Source organism: Nematocida parisii (assembly GCF_000250985.1).
Source record: "Nematocida parisii ERTm1 unplaced genomic scaffold supercont1.2, whole genome shotgun sequence".
NCBI lineage: Eukaryota > Fungi > Microsporidia > Nematocida > Nematocida parisii.
This window is the reverse complement of record NW_013524647.1, coordinates 256,275-273,974: the sequence shown is the minus strand read 5'-3', so window position 1 is coordinate 273,974 and position 17,700 is coordinate 256,275. Positions and strand designations below refer to the sequence as shown.

Here is a 17,700-nt window from a genome sequence, read left to right as displayed (position 1 = left end):
CATGTTCTTTATATTAAATATGGTTTATTTTCTGTTATACTTTTCTGTGCGCAAGTTCATACTGTTGTCTTTTATAGTGAACGCGCTCTGGAGTAACTACACTGTCTGTCTGTGCTAAGTTAATGAGAAGAGAGAATTCACTGTCACTTAGAGAGGGAGTGCTTGTGTTATTAAAGAAATACTGTGCAGATATTTTTAGTATGGATCCTGTCTTTTTTGATCTGGATATGCCTAAGTACATTCTCTCCAAAAGAGCTAGGGAGAGTTTGAAAACAAAGCTAGGCCCATAATACGCGATGTAGTCAAATATTACTTCAATGTGTTTTTTCTGAAAAATCGTGCTGAATAAGCTAAGTATCCATGGGGTGACAAGTATTTCCAGTTCAATTTCTTTTTCTATTAAGTTATGGTGCAGGCCTGGGTACTTCTCTTTTGTAAACTCAATGAACACAAACAGGTCTCTGTGCATTCCATATATTTCAGCACCTATATAATCAGGAAGTATTCTGGTAAATATATGGACGAGTGCATAGAAGCACCCAGACTCGCCAAGTATCCTATAAAGAACTCCTCCAATCATAGAATGCGCCTGTAAGTATTCATTATTATTATAAGCAGTAAATGCTTGCATAACCTTTTTTAGCCCAGCATACACTGTATCAGGTACACTCTCATAAATAGAGCGACGGATGTCTTTCTCTATCTGTTCATATGAAGTAAAGTAGGTTTTTTTAGATTTTTCAACTGATGCGTGGTAGAGATCTGGTGCGCTCACCATGCCGCATATACAGAAGCATCCAAGCCAAATAAATGGCCTGTCATTCTTATTTACCTGTAGGCTCACGCCCTCCGCTGTTTTCATGCATAGGTATATTCTGTACTCTGACGATCTTCCCATAGACCAGTCTCCATGCCCATTGTTTAAGTTATAATTCATGCACTTGCTGTTTTTCAATAGATCTAGTAGAACTTCAAAATAGGTTGTTTTGAACTTTGGGTCTTCTCTGGCAATATTTAAAAGTATGCCTTCTATGGAAAGATCGTCATTTCTTTCTAGATACAGTTTAAACTCTCTATAATTTGCATCTCTAATGCGCAGAAGAACGCTCCACCCTTTGATTATTTCTACTTTTCTGATCATGCAGAGAGGAAAGGCTAGATACCGGCTATTCTCTTTTATAATGATAAAGTCATTTGTTATAGTAATAGTTCCTGTAGAATGCGATGCAATATGGAGTATGTGCTGGTTGTAAAGAGGGATTGTTACACAGAGTCGTTCACAGATTCGCATATAAACCAACTCTGAGACAGAACTGATTTCCTCTGCAGATGAAAGTGCAAGTGATCTAATCTCTTCCTCTAAATCGTTAAAAACAGAGCAAGTTATCTTTTTATAGTTTCCACCACTGGATTCTCCGCTCTTATCCACATGAAAATCTAGCTGCTGTTCATCAGAAGCAGTGCGTGGCTTATGCTTTTCAATACTCTCTGGCTTAGTACAATTCGTTTCCTTTGTAGCACTTTCTGCAGAGCATGGAGCGCCCGCGCTCACATCATACTCTTCCTGCGAAGAGCCTTACTAGTGCACAAATTACTATCTACCCATTCATTATCCATATATATTATCTCCATATTCTTGTGCACTTTTATTTCACGTATTACACTATATTCTACTATGGTTCGGTGGCCTACAGAAAATACACAAATCCCAGTGCTTCCTACAAGAATGATAGTCTCTGTACTTTCATAAGCTTTTATATACGAACCTATGCTCAGCCCAAAAGAAAGAGTCTCAAAAAAGGCAGGCACGCCGACTTCAATCCACCGAATTATTCTATTAAAAGACCAGCTACCGCACAGAACCCTCTCCGGCCCAGATAAATTCTTATCAATAAGACGATATCTGCCAACCTCTTTATCTACTATATATTCTCTTACTGTTCTATACCCCATATCCACAGACTCCGAATCCTCTTCACTATCATCTACACATTTCTTCTGAATATCTTCTGCTTTATGCAACTTCCTGCTGTTTATGTCTTTATATTCACTCTCCCTGCCTGGTTTTTGAAAGTAGTTTCCAGGGGGTGCCTCTTCTATCTTCTTCTCTATTGCAAATTTATCCTGGAAGTATACCTCTATCCACATAATATTTTAATTTATAAATTAACTCACTCCATATTTGGGATCTTCTTTGAAAGCCTTCTGTATGCCTCGTGTATGTGCGAAGGAAGAAGTTCTCCGCCATCATTCCACTCTTCCTGCACGTCCTTTGCCTCCTCAACCATTTCAGCAACAAACACTTTGGCAATACCGCTGAGCACAATTGAAAAGTTTGGATTGCATGTCTGGTCAAGCACTTGGCTTACAAACTTTCTGATGCCTCCTTTGTTAAACCCCGTTCTTCTAAATTTCACATACCGCTTTAGTTCATCTTCTGATAGGTTTACAGTTTCTTCTTGTGCTGGCGCATTATATGTTTCCATTTCCTCACTTTCTGTATCGAATGCCTCTGCTTCATTACTTCTCATTATTTTTTTGTTTTTTTGTCGGTATGTCTACTTTTGGGTCTGCACTGCCACTTGGCATAAAGAATGCCTTAATCGGATACAAAGAGGGAGATAAACCCCTACTGGATGAGCTGGGCATTGATTTTAATGCGATAAAAAGAGACTCTCTCCGAATTGTATTTATAAAAAGCACGGAGCATAAGGATACAATGGATATGGTTGGCCCGCTCCTATTCATTATTCTATATGGAGTTATTCTATTCATACGCAGTGCTGTTCACATTGGGTATCTTTATTACTTATCCACAATTAGCTGTATGTTTATATATGTGCTGCTAATTCTTATGAATAATAATAATAGAATTAGCATTCTGGGAATAATTAATGCGCTTGGGTACGCACTAATACCCATTCTGATATTTGCAACAATTGGAAAATTCCTACCAACAGAAAAGAGCTTTAAACTCTTTATTGGAGCACTTTTTTCTATTTGGTCAACAGTTGTTTCCACAACAGAAATAATAAGAAGGTTCCAAATACAAGACAGAGGTGTTTTAATAGGTTATCCCATATTTTTGGTATATTCATGCTTTATGATGCTTTCTACCATTTAATGTAGGAATTTTCTTAAGAATTTAAAATTAAATGTAATCAGATACAATGACATTCTACACTACCTTCAGACCGCCCGTCATTGGAGAATCATCATATTACATGGGCAATAAAAAATTAAAAAATATAAACATGACAAATTAGAATAACAGTCTGTTGAAATTACCAGAAATATAAAAAAATCAGGATTATAGAATATTTCTGTGTCACATAGCCATTTCATTATAACAAGTAATAAATAGAAAATAAGAATAAAAATTACTATTTAACTAACTGTATTACAATTACAATTTACTATATTCGGCAGCTATTTATAGTGTTTAGTTTGGCTGTGCTCTAATAGCATAATGCAGGTATTCTCTAAATTAGTCAAAATAGTGTGCATCACCGCACTAATATCAATGTCCACAGGGCATACTGATGGAGAAGTTTTATTAGAAGAAAGGGCTGTGGTAGAGTCCAATTCAAGTATTATGAATGCTATAGGAGGAACAATGAATAAAATCACTAAGTCCATCGACATGTTAAGAAGTAGATTCTTGAGTAAATTTATAAGTACAGATAGTATTAGAGAGTACGGTTCTGATGACATATACGAAATAGACCTAGACACATCTGATTGTGTTATAAAATCTCCCCGAGATACATGCGAAAGTAATACTGGTCTTCTGCTACAATGCGATCCAACATTTAATGAATACGCAAAAGACAGCATTATGTATGAAAGCAGCGATGAGGAAGTGCCTGCTGGCAATAAATTGGGCAAAAGGGAGAATAATTGGTTTGGATATTACTTTAATGGTATAACAGTCTTCAACCATCCGTATATTTATGACATATTTGCAAATAAAAGCACTCCAGAGATAATTAACAAAAAAGAAAATGAACTGCCAAGAATAAAACGGCCAAAGAGAAATATTTTTACAAATACAAAGAACTTCTTCTCTATATGGGCGCCCGAAATGAAGAGTGTATTTTACTGCATGGTTGTTATATTTAGTGTATTTAGCACATATTATCTGGATCAGACTGACATTCCTAAAACATCAAAGGATTTTATTAGAAAGGGTGTACAGACGGCAATTAATACAGCGAAAGAATTTATAGTAAATAGCAATGGAAACCCCTCGTTAAATAGCACAGAAGTATCCCAATATATAGAAATAACCCGAAATGACATTATTTCAGGAAAGATTCTTGTGTTTTCATCTCTAATTGATTTAGAAGCAGTTATAGCAAGAGAGGAAAAGATTTTTGAAATGATAGACCAGCTAGGGATGCGGGGAAGTGAACTACCAAAGTATGTCCATGATTTGGCAAACATTTGTTTAGAACAAGCAGGAATCCCTGTAGGACCAGCTTACAATGGCCTAACTCATTTGCTTAAACTGCATATGTATACATATTCATATGAAGGGATGATTTCAGTACTCCAGAACCCGTATATAAAAGATATTAGGCGGGAGCACTTGGATGACGTGTTCAGACTATTTGGAAGTGAAATATTACAGATACTCCTAGCAACTAGGCAGTATTTTGCTGAGTGTATTCTTCTTGATGGCATAACTACTTCTTAGTTCTATGCAATGGGTGGTAAGAATAGCCAAATCGCGCCCATTATTAAGAAATTCGGGTTATAGTATATGTCTAGAAAATAAAAATAAAACATAGCATGAAATACTCTACTGAGAGCAGACAATACTGCTCTTCAATAACAAAATTTCTGGCTGTTACAAATAGCATGGTGGATAGACGAATTACAGTAGGTATCTTAGCCTATTAGTTGTTTTTGATTACTCTCAAATGTATTTAAGCCTATACCCATCTATTCTATAAATAGCTCACTGCTGAGGTATAAAGAAGAGATAATTCATTGTTTCTTGGTTTAATTCAGATTTATTAGTTGGTGGCTTCTCCAGTGAGTAGCATGAACTTTGCCTTTACCTTTTCCTTTCTCTCAGCGTTTGTCAGCTTAGCTGGCTTGTGCTGGTACTTAGATCTGTCAATTGGGGTAGTTCTCTTTGTTCTTTCGAAATTATCTTGTCTGATCTTCTCAAATGCCTCTTGGTATCTCTCTTCAATCACATCGGCGGTGATTCCGTTCTTAATGTACTCTGAGAATTTGGCCTGGTATGCCTCTGGGTCGCTCTCTTCAAGCTCTTTCATGTAGGTGGCTACATGTCCTCCAAAGATTCTTTCCTTGAGTGCTTCTGCATCGAGCTCCTTGTCTTCTGTGCTGTATCCAACAAACTTGTTTGGTGAGTGTGGAATGTGTAATCCACCATCGCATGCTCCCTTCATAGCAGAGAACACCTTTGCTCCCTTTGAGGATCTGGCAAGTCCTATGTCTAAGTAGCATCTGAATGCCTGTGGGCCTTCTTCATTGTCAGACTCTAAGTACTCTTCTCCGTCAATTTCCTCCTTTCCAGTGTACTCGCCAGCCAGACCAAGCTTAGTCAGCATCTTTCTTGCACAGAGGAATCCAGTTGCGTATGCAGCGGCGTAGTTCTTTAGACCAAATGCAATGCCATATTTCTTAAGCTCAGTTGAGTCGGCTGCACAGATAACTTTGTCACCAATGGTGTATGCCTGCACAATCTGGCAGATAACTTTGGTGTTAGTGATTCTTACAACAAATCTTGACTTCACTTCTCCGTAGTTAGCCTTGTTGTGTCTGATTAAGTTATGTCTTTGCTGGTAATCGGTCTTTCCTTCTCTTCTTCTTCTTAAAGAAAGTCTCATTCTCTTCATGTGTGACTTGTGGTCTCTTGCTTCTTCAAATGACATTTACTGGGGTTAAATTTTCTAAAACTTAAAAATAAAAAACCAGTACAGTAGAAAGAAACATTCGATAAATAAATCTTTCACGCCTGCTGAAAACAGTTAAAACTATATTAAACACCCACACAATCGTGTATTTTACTCTTTACTCTTTTTTGTCTTTCTTCTCCAGCTTATTTAACAGTATTCTTGCCACCTCTGCCTCTGAAAAGACATATGGGATAAGATCCCGCATCATTTCCTTTCCAAGAACATGCAATGACCGGTCGCACACCTCTAAAAAATCTGTGGCAGACCCAGAATATGCGAAAACTCTGTGCAACTCTTCTATTTGGCTATAAAAATCAATATTTTCTCCCAGTCTGCTAGAAGAGTCCAAAAGTGTCTGCAAAAGTGTTCTCCAGTGCTCAATCTCTGCTTCTTCTAAGTCCGACTCTATTGCATAGTACACTTCCCCTAGAATTCTGCTGTAAAACATTGTCTTTATATGGGTAAGCATAGCACTCGTAAATGTTCTATCTACAGTCTCAATGAAGCTTCTGACTATCCCATCAATTTTACCAACAGCACTTTCCTCGGAAAAATCAATCTTATCTGCCTGTGAGCAGAGAATCAACTGCGAAAATGACCCTTCCACTCTATCTACAATGTATTCTTTCATCTCGTTGAATATCTGCGCTATGTTTTTATTAACTGTGCCCTCTGCATGATTTCTATCTGCTACTAAGGAAAGTACACCAAGAACTGCCTGGGCGTCCGCCAGCTGTAGTGCACACTTCTTAATCTCTGAGATGCCGTGGAAAGGTATGCCTTTTCAAAGTAACTCAGCACATTTTCTGCACATATTTTCTGGATTCTTTCCTTTTGTGCTCTTTTAGTACTTAATATTCTCTCTAGAATCTGAAAAATGCCTAATAGTCCCTGTGAAATACTCAGCACCTTTTGTTTCTGGAGGCTTTCTGAAAGTAAATACAGAACAGACATATTTTTTTCTTGTGTATTCATTTCTCTTCTATTGTTCAGCCCTTTCTTCTGCGCATCTGTTATTTCTTCAATCTTTGTTTCATTACATATTTCCCCTATTTTCTGCACTAAGTTATCACAGTACCATGTATCTATATCTTCTATGTGGTAAACAGTCCCATAAAACAGCTCTTCATTATATCTTTCAATTTGCTCGTAGGATATTCTGTGCAAATCAGATAATAGACGGGATTTCACCTCCATCAAAATATCTTCGAAAATTACTAGTTTTGACAGAGTTTCGCAGAGCCTATTGCTGGTTACAATTGGCTTATCGCCTTCTAGAGTTATTCCTTCAAGTATTTTTGCTCGTACTTCACTCTCTGCTATTTCATTTTTTTTATTTGTTATATATGTAATAAGCTCTATACTATTCTCCGACACTGCGCTTATCACATTGCTGTACAAAAGAATTGAATCTACAACTGTTTTTTTAATGGTCTGTATATAAGCATTTGTGTGGCCGGGCAGATATTTTTGTACATAAGATAAAAGTGCATTATAGTCCAGAGAAACCCTTAGATGGTTTACTTTTACCTTCATCCCACTCACTGGAATCACTATGCTGTGCTCTTTATACATTGTGCTAAAGTACTCAAGAATTTTAGAGCCTAACTCCTTATGATTTATCATTTTAGATAGCTTTGGTATTTCATCTGCCCTCTCAATCCTGCGGTCTATCGCATTCTGCTTGTCTATTTCCTCGTGTAATTTTTCAAGTCGTTTTTTATACGTCTCTACCTTATCCGGGGTATTTTTAAGCTCTTTTTCTTTCTGCGCCAATTCGGCTATTTCTTTGTCTAAATTGTCCATTTTCTCTTGTATTTTCCTTATTTCTTCTGCTTCTGCTCTCATTCCTTCCGCCGTTTTTAAATATTCAAGAAATTCATCCATTGCACACTTCAAAGAATAACAAAAAATATGAATAAAACTTTATTTAAATAGAGAACTCCGGGTTAATTCGGGTTAATCCGCGCAGTATTTCAGTAATAGAAAGTAGCCATCAAAAGGAAGCTTTTCTCTCGTTTAGATACTAATTAGTTCATCATTCTTATCTTCCCCTGTATTAAAAATGGTTTGTTTGGCGCCTTGGGTTGGGGGCACAATACTTTTATCTCTTTTTCTGTGACTATTTCTAGAATAGCTAAGTATCCTATAATAGGAGAGGAAGGAACATCCTCTATGCTCTCAGCTGAAGAAATAGCTAGAATTGACCCCTCTATGGGAGTGCAGTCTAGTACAGCAGTGGATACCTTTCTCTTTGACGATCCCAAAGGAAGCGCAGACATTGGAGCCATGTGCTCATCTCCAACCTGCACAACTCGATACTCATTTTCCTGTACAGTGTCATTCTCTGTTAGCTTTATAGTAATTGTGCACGGGCTGTACTCGTCCTGCTCTCCATAGAAATACGTCTTTATTCGATTTGCTATCTGGTTTCTTCTCTGCTCGGTGCCTCTTTTTACCAGGCCTGGGAACCGTGGAATGTATATTTTATTCTCAACTGAAATTTGAGTATAAAACTTCTCATTTCCAATTACAAGTAAATAATCAGCTCCACAAGTTTCAAATAACTCTTCTACCTCAGTCTTTGTGATTTCATTGTGCCCAACTATCATGGCAGCCTCTGCTGTCTTTTGCCTTCCCGAGGCAAGCATCTCTTGTGTTAAAAGACAGTATAAGTCTATATTGTCATTTGCACTCGTAGATCCTGTAAAGTACGCCAATTTCTCAGTTATTGTGGCTCTTTCTATTGGGCTGAACGGCTCCTGAACCATTGCACTTGTAACATTCCCGGGGAACAAAAGTGTTCCATTGTATACATCTAAGTCTGTATAAAGAACCTTGTCTCCCTTTCGTATAAAGTAGTTCGTAAGAATGTTCGCGCAAGTGGATCTCCCCTCTCCTATGACCAGTACTTTCTTTTTATGCATGTTGTACAGATTATGGAACACATTAAAAATATATGGAATGTTTGTCTCCTGTGATATATAATAAAATGCATCATTTGCCGCTAGTTTAATTCTACACCCAGTGCATGTAAAAATAACAAACTGTTCCTCCTTCACCGTGTACCACTTCCCCAGTAAAAGTTCTTGGCCAGATATTTCTGCTGTGTTTTCTGACAGAACAAATTTTGCTTTTGTATTTGGGGGTATTTCTATTCTTAGCTCGCATCCCGCACTTAACTCAATGTCCATTAATTTTTCTAAAAGAAGAGTTTTAATCGTATTTATATGCTTGTCGCACACTTATATTGATCCGCGAGTCTGAAATAAGACTGAAAAATTCTTCGTTCTTATAGTCCTCCAGCCCTTTGTTCAAGCTGAGTATTTTTGGCACACCATGAAAATACTCTCTTGAGTCTCCTATTAAAATTGCAATGTCTCCGTCCTCTAAAAGAAAAGTGTCCACAGACGGGTCTTCTCTCTCTTTTGTTCCCAATACAAAGACGCACGATGCCCCAAAACTAAAAGATATCAGCGGTTTGCTCATGTCTTCCTCATACCTATCAATGTGGCTCATGATTCTATCTTTTTTCTGATAATAGTTTATAACTGCTGTTTCAGGTATAAAGCTTACTTTGCAAATCTCCTGTGATATGTCCATACACACTTGGTCTATCACATCTGGTATTTTACTTGTTATTTCTTTATTATATGCTTTTATTTCCCAGTCATAATATATTCCTATACTGCTCCACCTTATTTTTTTAATTAGTTCTATTGGGCTTATTTTTACTATTCCTGTATTTAAAAAGCTTTCTTTTTCTTCTGGTGGTGCATACGGGTTCTGCTTTATTTTAATTTTAGCCACAGGACTATCATACATTTTAACTGATATTTCTTTGTTCTGTAAGTATGCCCCATATATGTCTAAATCTTCTATTTCAAGCGATCTATCTATACTGTTTCGGTAGGGAGGGTATAACAATTTTGTGAGAACTTCCTTTGTTATTTCCCTCTTTACCTCTTTTCTTAGAGGGTTTGGTATAAAGATAAATCCTCCCTTAAAATAATATGCAGTCACTGTGTCTTTAAGAAATTTGCTGTTTGTTGTGATTTGCTCCTGGCTCTGGCAAAACGTATGCGCATTTTTGCTATTTATAGTTGGAAGTGCCTCAGAGTGCATATGATATTTTTCTACCTCTCTTAATTTAGTTCTTTCCATTATTAATTCAAGAAAAAAAAACTGTAATACTCTTCTGTTGTGTACACTTTTTAATATACATATTCCATAGTAATTATTTTTTTATACACCAACTCTATAACTATAATTACACATAGTAATACCTATACACCAAAACACGGTAAGCCAGATTTATATTTTTAACATCCAGAACAGAATTGCATGGTTGGCGGCTTGAAAATTCAGATTGTTGTTTTAATTGTTATATACCATCTTTATTTATAGCACTGCAGAAGATGCTTCTGTTTTCTTTTTCAAATTGAGAAATTATTGCAAAAATCGCACTATCTTTGCATTCTATTCACATAGTCATTAGTCTTACAATTTAAGAAATTCAATTCCTTCTACGGTTGCTGCACATATAAATCTATTAAACACCACTGCATTTAATGTTATGCTGCTTAAAGCATACTCGCAGATCATTGTATTATCCATTTTTAAAGAAAACACACAGACTTTTCCCGCATTTGTTATTGCCATGGCCACTGCCTCTGATACTGTAATTATTTTAACTACACATTCTTTATCCTCAGACAGCTTGCAAACTCTCTCTGTTTTATATTTTATGTTTAGTATAGAAACTGTAGATGAGAAATCACCATAAATTAGCGTGTCTTCAAAGAATGCAAGTGATTCAACTGACTCCCTCTCTGTCTGAGTATTCTGATACACATTAGTTAATTTTCCCTGCTCTGGAGAGTATGAAAGAAGAACCAGTGTTCCATTTCCATATCCTACTGCGACTGTTTTCCCGGTTTTGTTTATCTGCACAGCCCGAATGTCTGTCTCAAACTCGGCTTTATATCTAGCAGATACACTTCCCGTGCCTTTGCTAAATATTATTATATGCGTGCCAGAGACTGTGTATAAGAAAGAGTCTGATTCCAATATGTCCTGGATCTCTGAAGAATGCCCGGCATATATTCTTACTGCTCTTGCCTCAATTGCTGCGATGTCTGCAGGGAATTCTTCTACCAAGCCATCCGCCGTGCCTATGTATATCCTCTTCTTGTCTTTTGAAAGCACTGCCTTGGTTATATCCATCTGCAAACACACTATGTTTACATCTTTTGTATATCGCCCATTCTCTTTTATGAGATTTATTTCAGCAATTGTTCCATCCATTGCGACAGCAATTGCTTTATCACTAGAAATAAATTCTGTTATTATAACTGAATCCTCAAATCCTTCAATTACTTCATCTATGACATAGCTTTCTCCATTAAATACGTGGAATGTAACTGCATCATCTCCTCCTCCGGATATAACCATGTTTGTCTCCTTGCATGTGTCAATACAGTATACTTCTTCTGTTTTTTCTTTTATTTCCTCCATTCGAAATATTTTGCAGCGTATTTTCTAATTTTATTTATCTTCTAATAGCTGCATTAACTGTCGCATTTTATTAAACATCCTAGACACAATAGAAAAACTCAGATAAATCCACTGTCATATTATCTATTTATTTTATCTTTTTGGCCAAATCGCTGTTTCCCTCTAGCAGTGTAGTTAAAAACTCGTCTGTTACTTTCTTTCTGGCAATTGGTGGTTTATAGTACAAGCCCTCTTCAGTTACTATTCGTATAATGCAAGCAAGGCATTTAGTAAAATTAGTCAAGGTAAAAAAGCCATTCTGAAAGTTTGAATTCTTTCTAACAAGCAGCCTAATATGCACTGCATTTCCGTTGTCTAAGGACATTGGGGCAAAGACAAGCCCAGAAAGCATTTTCTCTTCTGCCACATACCACTGTAGTCTCTTTTTAAGCTTTAGAATAGATTCGTTCGAGCATTCTATGTTAATAGGCAAGTCAATGGTCCAGTATTGTGAAATAGATCTCCTAACGTTTACCACAGGAAACTTACTCACCACACTGTTCTGTATTATAGTGTAAACACCTGCCCATGTAGTAAAGCAAGTGGAAAAAAGCCCTACCTTGTTTACAATCATATTTTCTCCCTTAATAAGCACACGATCTCCTGTATCATATGGATGAGATATAAGCAAAAATATAAAGCTTTCAAAAAAGCTAATGCTCCCTGGTATTATCGCATTTATCAGAGAAAAAGAGAAGAGTGTCTGCAAGAATAAGTTCTGCATATTCATAGAAATGGTAAATACTATAAAGACCAGTATTCCTTCAACAATACACAAGAACCAGTTAAAATGGCTGAGTAGTCTTCTGCAGTCTTTAATCGCCATGTACAGATTGGTTCTTTCTAGTGATATTTGTCTAAATGTTTCCTTGAAAGTTGAATATTGGATTCGGCTTCTTTCTCCATAAGAAATAAGAGAAAAAAGAACATTCGCATCTTCTGGAGAAAAAACATCCAGAAGAGATGCAACCGAAATTGCTCCTTCTACTTCGTCCATCTGTGGGGTAAGTCTAGGCCTATTTGGAATTCTAAGACTCTCGCCCAGCCCATATCCATATTCCTCTAATACCGACCCTTCTGTTTCATCTGTTCTGCGCCACTTCTTAAAGATATCCAGTAGTGGCAACTCTTCTGGCCGCCCTTTCTTATAAAATGTATCTATTTTTAGATTCTTTCTCAACTCTTCCTGAGTTATTTTGCCAGTTGCATACAAAAGATACTTCTCCAAATGCAAGACCTCCATATTATGGCCAGTACTAAAGTCCTTCAATAGATTTCTTTTTGCTGTGGCGTACAACACCATAAGCAATGCTCGCACTGCGGTGTCTGTTAACACCACAATATGCATTCCATGCAAGGAGTATTCCACCCAAGGCCACTCTGTAATAACTCCCAAAAGAAACAATTGGAGCCGTATTTTATAGAAAACAAAGCAGGGAATGCTGTATTTACATCTCCTGTACAGTAATGGAAATACTCCAAAGAGTGTTATGGCTGAAATTAAGTGAACCAACAACACAGTTTCTCTCCTGCTTTCTGTATTCATAAGCATCAGGCCAATTCCCCAATTTGCAAGCGCAAACACCCCCAGCAAGACAATAAAGAATACATTCTCTTTAAGTCTCATAAATAAATATTTTTAGTTTCTTAAATAAACAATGCTATAGGGTAATTTATTACTTACAATTATACCCCAAAATAAATTAAGGCGTAGTTTTTTCTTCTATATAACCAATTATATATTTCTCTAATATTTTCTTATAATTGATCCACGGGTGTAGTGCATAGAACAGCTCAGTGCAATCTTTTCCTGCATTTTCGTATATTATACTTGATCCGCCCGGGTGCTCTTTTGCATATTCTGCTACATCATAAACGACATTTGATAAAATTATCCAGCAGCTGCTTTTTGTTGTATGCTTAGCCACCTCTTCTATTGAATATAGTTTAGGTTTTTTGTGGAGCATAACAATGTATTTAATGAATTTTTTTAATACTAATTTATGACTGAGACAAACATAGCCACTGCTATTCTAGATGAAAAGAGGCCAAACAGCTATCAGATTGTATACCCGACAGATGAGTGTGTAAAAGGGGAGTGCAACTTAGATCCTGCGGATGTGGGTCTTTCTTACAGCCGTATGCAAGAGTTAAACATATTTCAGTACGATGTTATTCTTATAAAGGGTAAGAAGAGAAAGGAGTCTCTTTTTATGGTTAAGAAAATGGACATACCTGATGACAAGTTGGTTTTGCTTCGTGAGGGGTGTGAAAACTTGTGCTCTAGAGTTGGGGACTTTGTTAAGTTGTATGAGCTTACAGACGACACGATTACTGTAGAGAAGGCCACAATTCTACCTGTGAAAGAGGATTTAGAGGGTGTGGAGATTGATGTGTATAATGACTTGCTGAAAGGATACTTTGAAAAGGCTGTTAGACCTATCCATGTAAATGATACAATTACAATTAGAAGCAACAGGGTGTTTAGATTTAAGGTTACTCAAGTGAAGGCAGGAGAGTATTGCTATGGAAAAGTAGGACAGGACACTGAGATATTCTGTTCAGGCGAGGTGACTGAGGAGGAATTACTGGCTGATAAAAACATGATAGGATATGATGATATTGGAGGATGCCGAAAACAAATGGCAAAAATACGTGAACTAGTTGATCTTCCACTCAGGCATCCAATTCTATTTCAAAAATTAGGAGCCAAGCCACCGCGAGGAATTCTTATGCACGGCCCTCCGGGGACTGGTAAAACCATGATTGCCCGGGCTGTTGCAAACGAGTCTGGAGCCTTCTTCTTCCTTATAAATGGGCCTGAGATTATGTCTAAACTTTCTGGTGAGAGTGAAAACAACCTGAGAAAGGCATTTAAAGAGGCAGAGAAAAATAGTCCTAGCATTATTTTCATTGATGAAATCGATGCCATTGCACCAAAAAGAGATAAAAGTCAGGGTGAAGTTGAGAAAAGAGTGGTAAGTCAGCTGCTCACTCTTATGGATGGTCTAAACTCTCGATCTACAGTAATTGTGATTGGGGCAACCAACAGGCCAAACAGCATTGATCCAGCACTCAGAAGATTTGGTAGATTTGATAGAGAGCTTGAAATAGGAATACCAGATTTCGCTGGCAGACTTGAAATAATGAGAATACATACAAAGAACATTCTTATTGCCCCTGAGACTGACATTGAGAAGATTGCAAAGGACACGCATGGTTACACGGGAAGTGACTTGGCTTCTTTGTGTTCAGAGGCAGCTCTTCAGCAGATTAGAGAGAAAATGCATTTGTTTGACTTGGACAGCGACGTGCTAGACATTAATGTGCTAAACTCTCTGGCAGTCACACAGAAAAACTTTGAGTATGCACTGCAACACACCGATCCCAGCTCTCTTAGAGAAACTGTTCTTGAGGCTCCTAACATCAAATGGGAGGATGTGGGTGGCTTAGAGCACGTCAAGACAGAGCTTAAGGAGATGGTGCAGTATCCTGTAGAATATCCCGATCTTTACAGAGAGTTTGGCATGAGCCCTTCTCGTGGAGTCCTTTTCTATGGACCTCCTGGATGTGGTAAAACCCTTTTAGCCAAAGCTGTGGCCAGCCAGTGTAATGCAAACTTTGTTTCCATCAAGGGGCCAGAACTGCTTACCATGTGGGTTGGTGAAAGTGAAGCAAATCTTCGTGAAATATTTGACAAGGCTCGTGCAGCAGCCCCGTGTGTTCTCTTTTTCGATGAAATTGACTCAATTGCTAAGGCTCGTGCTGGTGCAGGAGACAGATCTAGTGGCGGTGCTACACAAATACTGAACCAAATGCTGATTGAAATGGATGGAATGAACACAAAGAAGAATGTGTTTGTAATCGGAGCAACTAACAGGCCTGATGTGATTGAACCTGCTCTCTTGCGACCAGGAAGGCTTGATCAGCTGATATACATTCCACTTCCAGATGAAGAAAGCAGATACTCCATCCTTAAAGCAAACCTGCAGAAGGCCCCTCTTGATGAATCTGTAAATCTTAAGGAAATTGCTGCAAAAACTATTGGGTTCTCTGGTGCTGATCTTACAGAAATCTGCCAAACTGCTTGTAAGTTTGCAATTAAAAAGAGAATCGAAGAAGAAATTGCTCTAAAAAAGAGCAAAATGGAAATAGCAGATGTGTCCACTCCAGAAGGAAATGAAGGTACAGCAAATGATAAAGAGGCAGAAGCTCCCAGCAAAACTGTCTTTGTTACTTCCGAGCACTTCAAAAAGGCCCTAGAAAGAGCAAGAAGAAGTGTAAGTGAAGAAGAAGAAAGGCGATATGAAGGATTCCAAAACAAGTATAAAGGAGGCCTTGGCGATAGTGCTCTTGACGATGAAACTGGCCTGTATGATTAAATGATCTGGGAAAGAAAATAAATTTCTTTTAAAATCTATCTATGTACTTTTTTATGATTATTCAAACTGGCTCTTCTTTTATTATGGCCTATAATTTATGCATAAATAAAGATTTCCACAATAAAAAATTTATGCTAAATTCGTATAATACTCTTGTAATAGCTGGTGCCAGTGGCTCAGGAAAGTCTACAATCGTACGACACTTACTGCATAGATACCCCTGCAAGTTCACTATTTCTGTGTCATACACTACCAGAGTGCCTAGAGAAAAAGAAAGAGACGGGAAAGACTACTTTTTCATAACGCGTGATAAGTTTATGGACAAGATAAAGAATAATGAGTTTATTGAGTATGCCGAGTATGCTGGGAATTATTATGGGACTGGCATAGAATATAAAACCCCGCAAACAGGAAAGATTCTTCTGTTAGAAATAGAAAAGAATGGCGTGAAAAGTATAAAAGAGTCTGGAGTTAAAGCAGCATACGTGTATATATATGCACCCGAATCTATTTTACATGAAAGAATTTCTCAAAGAGCTTTAATAACCCAAGACGAGCTAAGCAAGCGCCTCATGAAGGCAAAAGAAGAGAATATATATGGGCACAGCAGCGAGTTTGATAAAGTAATTGATAATACAAATCTTAATGATGCAATTAATGAAATTGAAAGCTTTTTAAAGTCCACATTTGGTCTTAACTAGAAATTATTTAAGGCCTATTATTTTCTAAATACATTTTCATGTATTTTGAATAAGAAAACCCCCAATTTTTTTGAAGTGTTGTATTTGGTACTCTGCTTCTGTAATTTGAATATAGAGCAATTAAGCTGTCTTATAAAATAAGTATTTGCAAGTCTACAACTAATAATTATAGTTAGTTGCTAATAAACCGATAATTGGATATATATCTGCATCCGCTTATAATTATACCTATTAGTATATTTTTGGTTGACTTTACTTCTGTAAAGGATAAATAACTTTAATTTTAATAACTCCATATAATCCGAAATTTCTATTTTATTTCTTAATTTTAATAGAACTTGTTGTTGAATTTCTTTTTACATTTGGTTATTCTATGTTGCGTATTTACACATTAATTTAATGTATTTCTATGTTTACTTATTTATCTCTTTGAAATAATACTGTTTTATACAATCTTTTGTTCGGCGATTAATGCCTTTTTAATTGTGTGGCTGCATTAATTCTTTATGAAATATGTTTGTTGTTTATGCGTTAGACAATACTTTTCGTTTTAATTTGTATATTTTTATTTCTATATATCTATACATTCATTTATATATTCTTGTAATTATAGTACAAGCTAAAATATATTTTAAATAGTTTTCTATATTTATACTTTATATAAAAAGACTATACTAGTTATTCCTATGCCATTTAGCAATATATAAGTGGCTATAATTTACTGCGCATTCTTCATTAAATAAAAGAAACTTAAATTATAAACTAGCATATAATATAATAAACTGTGATTATATTGCATGTGCATTCCTAGCCAACTGTACTTTATTCTCTTCATGTTCTATTACTACTATACACAGCCATACATTGACTAATTATACTATAATTATACTTTTTTCATTTTTTTCTGACGGGATATTTTTTTAATTTTAGTCCTGAATTATAGGATTGATGAAGTGATGGATGAAGGAAGAACTTAAGGAACAAGGGGGCCACAGGCCGGCTGGCCCCCACACCGAACACGTAGCCAACCAATCTGGCCACAGGTGATTTTGTTTCGGACTGACCCACAAGGCTGAGTGTTTCCAGGCCAAACAATGCATTTGTATATGGCTGAGAAGTCTCTCGTCC

General features: G+C 36.8%; 15 protein-coding genes across 15 annotated transcripts; 4 read left to right on the top strand and 11 right to left on the bottom strand.

Annotated features, from left to right (window-relative positions):
- Nucleotides 1–34: 34 nt before the first annotated feature.
- NEPG_00850 (uncharacterized protein) lies at nt 35–1,291 on the bottom strand (the record flags this gene model as incomplete). The annotated part of the gene is made up of 1 exon (XM_013203225.1): nt 35–1,291. The coding sequence occupies one exon, from the start codon at nt 1,289–1,291 to the stop codon at nt 35–37; it is 1,257 nt and encodes a 418-aa protein (XP_013058679.1).
- A 257-nt stretch (nt 1,292–1,548) lies between these two features.
- On the bottom strand, nt 1,549–2,148 carry NEPG_00849 (uncharacterized protein; the record flags this gene model as incomplete). The annotated part of the gene is made up of 1 exon (XM_013203224.1): nt 1,549–2,148. The coding sequence occupies one exon, from the start codon at nt 2,146–2,148 to the stop codon at nt 1,549–1,551; it is 600 nt and encodes a 199-aa protein (XP_013058678.1).
- A 23-nt stretch (nt 2,149–2,171) lies between these two features.
- Nucleotides 2,172–2,531, bottom strand: NEPG_00848 (transcription initiation factor TFIID 28kda subunit; the record flags this gene model as incomplete). The annotated part of the gene is made up of 1 exon (XM_013203223.1): nt 2,172–2,531. The coding sequence occupies one exon, from the start codon at nt 2,529–2,531 to the stop codon at nt 2,172–2,174; it is 360 nt and encodes a 119-aa protein (XP_013058677.1).
- NEPG_00847 (uncharacterized protein) lies at nt 2,203–3,347 on the top strand. Its single transcript, XM_013203222.1, has one exon. The coding sequence runs from the start codon at nt 2,477–2,479 to the stop codon at nt 3,122–3,124; it is 648 nt and encodes a 215-aa protein (XP_013058676.1). The 5' UTR covers nt 2,203–2,476; the 3' UTR covers nt 3,125–3,347.
- Nucleotides 3,348–3,469: 122 nt separating this feature from the next.
- NEPG_00846 (uncharacterized protein) lies at nt 3,470–4,799 on the top strand (the record flags this gene model as incomplete). The annotated part of the gene is made up of 1 exon (XM_013203221.1): nt 3,470–4,799. One exon carries the CDS (start codon nt 3,470–3,472, stop codon nt 4,697–4,699), a length of 1,230 nt encoding a protein of 409 aa, XP_013058675.1. The 3' UTR covers nt 4,700–4,799.
- A 202-nt stretch (nt 4,800–5,001) lies between these two features.
- NEPG_00845 (60S ribosomal protein L5) lies at nt 5,002–5,909 on the bottom strand (the record flags this gene model as incomplete). Its single annotated transcript, XM_013203220.1, has 1 exon — nt 5,002–5,909. One exon carries the CDS (start codon nt 5,907–5,909, stop codon nt 5,022–5,024), a length of 888 nt encoding a protein of 295 aa, XP_013058674.1. The 3' UTR covers nt 5,002–5,021.
- A 139-nt stretch (nt 5,910–6,048) lies between these two features.
- On the bottom strand, nt 6,049–6,564 carry NEPG_00844 (uncharacterized protein; the record flags this gene model as incomplete). The annotated part of the gene is made up of 1 exon (XM_013203219.1): nt 6,049–6,564. One exon carries the CDS (start codon nt 6,562–6,564, stop codon nt 6,049–6,051), a length of 516 nt encoding a protein of 171 aa, XP_013058673.1.
- Nucleotides 6,565–6,626: 62 nt separating this feature from the next.
- Nucleotides 6,627–7,820, bottom strand: NEPG_00843 (uncharacterized protein; the record flags this gene model as incomplete). Its single annotated transcript, XM_013203218.1, has 1 exon — nt 6,627–7,820. One exon carries the CDS (start codon nt 7,818–7,820, stop codon nt 6,627–6,629), a length of 1,194 nt encoding a protein of 397 aa, XP_013058672.1.
- A 57-nt stretch (nt 7,821–7,877) lies between these two features.
- On the bottom strand, nt 7,878–9,146 carry NEPG_00842 (uncharacterized protein). Its single transcript, XM_013203217.1, has one exon. It carries the CDS (start codon nt 9,125–9,127, stop codon nt 7,964–7,966), a length of 1,164 nt encoding a protein of 387 aa, XP_013058671.1. The 5' UTR covers nt 9,128–9,146; the 3' UTR covers nt 7,878–7,963.
- NEPG_00841 (uncharacterized protein) lies at nt 9,146–10,097 on the bottom strand (the record flags this gene model as incomplete). The annotated part of the gene is made up of 1 exon (XM_013203216.1): nt 9,146–10,097. One exon carries the CDS (start codon nt 10,095–10,097, stop codon nt 9,150–9,152), a length of 948 nt encoding a protein of 315 aa, XP_013058670.1. The 3' UTR covers nt 9,146–9,149.
- A 231-nt stretch (nt 10,098–10,328) lies between these two features.
- NEPG_00840 (uncharacterized protein) lies at nt 10,329–11,455 on the bottom strand. The gene has a single exon (XM_013203215.1). The coding sequence runs from the start codon at nt 11,448–11,450 to the stop codon at nt 10,434–10,436; it is 1,017 nt and encodes a 338-aa protein (XP_013058669.1). The 5' UTR covers nt 11,451–11,455; the 3' UTR covers nt 10,329–10,433.
- Nucleotides 11,456–11,558: 103 nt separating this feature from the next.
- NEPG_00839 (uncharacterized protein) lies at nt 11,559–13,116 on the bottom strand (the record flags this gene model as incomplete). Its single annotated transcript, XM_013203214.1, has 1 exon — nt 11,559–13,116. One exon carries the CDS (start codon nt 13,114–13,116, stop codon nt 11,578–11,580), a length of 1,539 nt encoding a protein of 512 aa, XP_013058668.1. The 3' UTR covers nt 11,559–11,577.
- Nucleotides 13,117–13,192: 76 nt separating this feature from the next.
- NEPG_00838 (cytochrome B5) lies at nt 13,193–13,456 on the bottom strand (the record flags this gene model as incomplete). Its single annotated transcript, XM_013203213.1, has 1 exon — nt 13,193–13,456. One exon carries the CDS (start codon nt 13,454–13,456, stop codon nt 13,193–13,195), a length of 264 nt encoding a protein of 87 aa, XP_013058667.1.
- A 36-nt stretch (nt 13,457–13,492) lies between these two features.
- NEPG_00837 (transitional endoplasmic reticulum ATPase TER94) lies at nt 13,493–15,882 on the top strand (the record flags this gene model as incomplete). The annotated part of the gene is made up of 1 exon (XM_013203212.1): nt 13,493–15,882. One exon carries the CDS (start codon nt 13,493–13,495, stop codon nt 15,869–15,871), a length of 2,379 nt encoding a protein of 792 aa, XP_013058666.1. The 3' UTR covers nt 15,872–15,882.
- Nucleotides 15,883–15,912: 30 nt separating this feature from the next.
- NEPG_00836 (uncharacterized protein) lies at nt 15,913–16,765 on the top strand (the record flags this gene model as incomplete). The annotated part of the gene is made up of 1 exon (XM_013203211.1): nt 15,913–16,765. One exon carries the CDS (start codon nt 15,913–15,915, stop codon nt 16,570–16,572), a length of 660 nt encoding a protein of 219 aa, XP_013058665.1. The 3' UTR covers nt 16,573–16,765.
- Nucleotides 16,766–17,700: the final 935 nt, after the last annotated feature.

Bases quoted from the DNA above. Each gene is read 5' to 3' on its own strand.
- NEPG_00847 (XM_013203222.1), top strand. From the start codon at position 2,477: ATGTTTCCATTTCCTCACTTTCTGTATCGAATGCCTCTGCTTCATTAC.
- NEPG_00842 (XM_013203217.1), bottom strand. From the start codon at position 9,127: ATGGACATTGAGTTAAGTGCGGGATGCGAGCTAAGAATAGAAATACCC.
- NEPG_00840 (XM_013203215.1), bottom strand. From the start codon at position 11,450: ATGGAGGAAATAAAAGAAAAAACAGAAGAAGTATACTGTATTGACACA.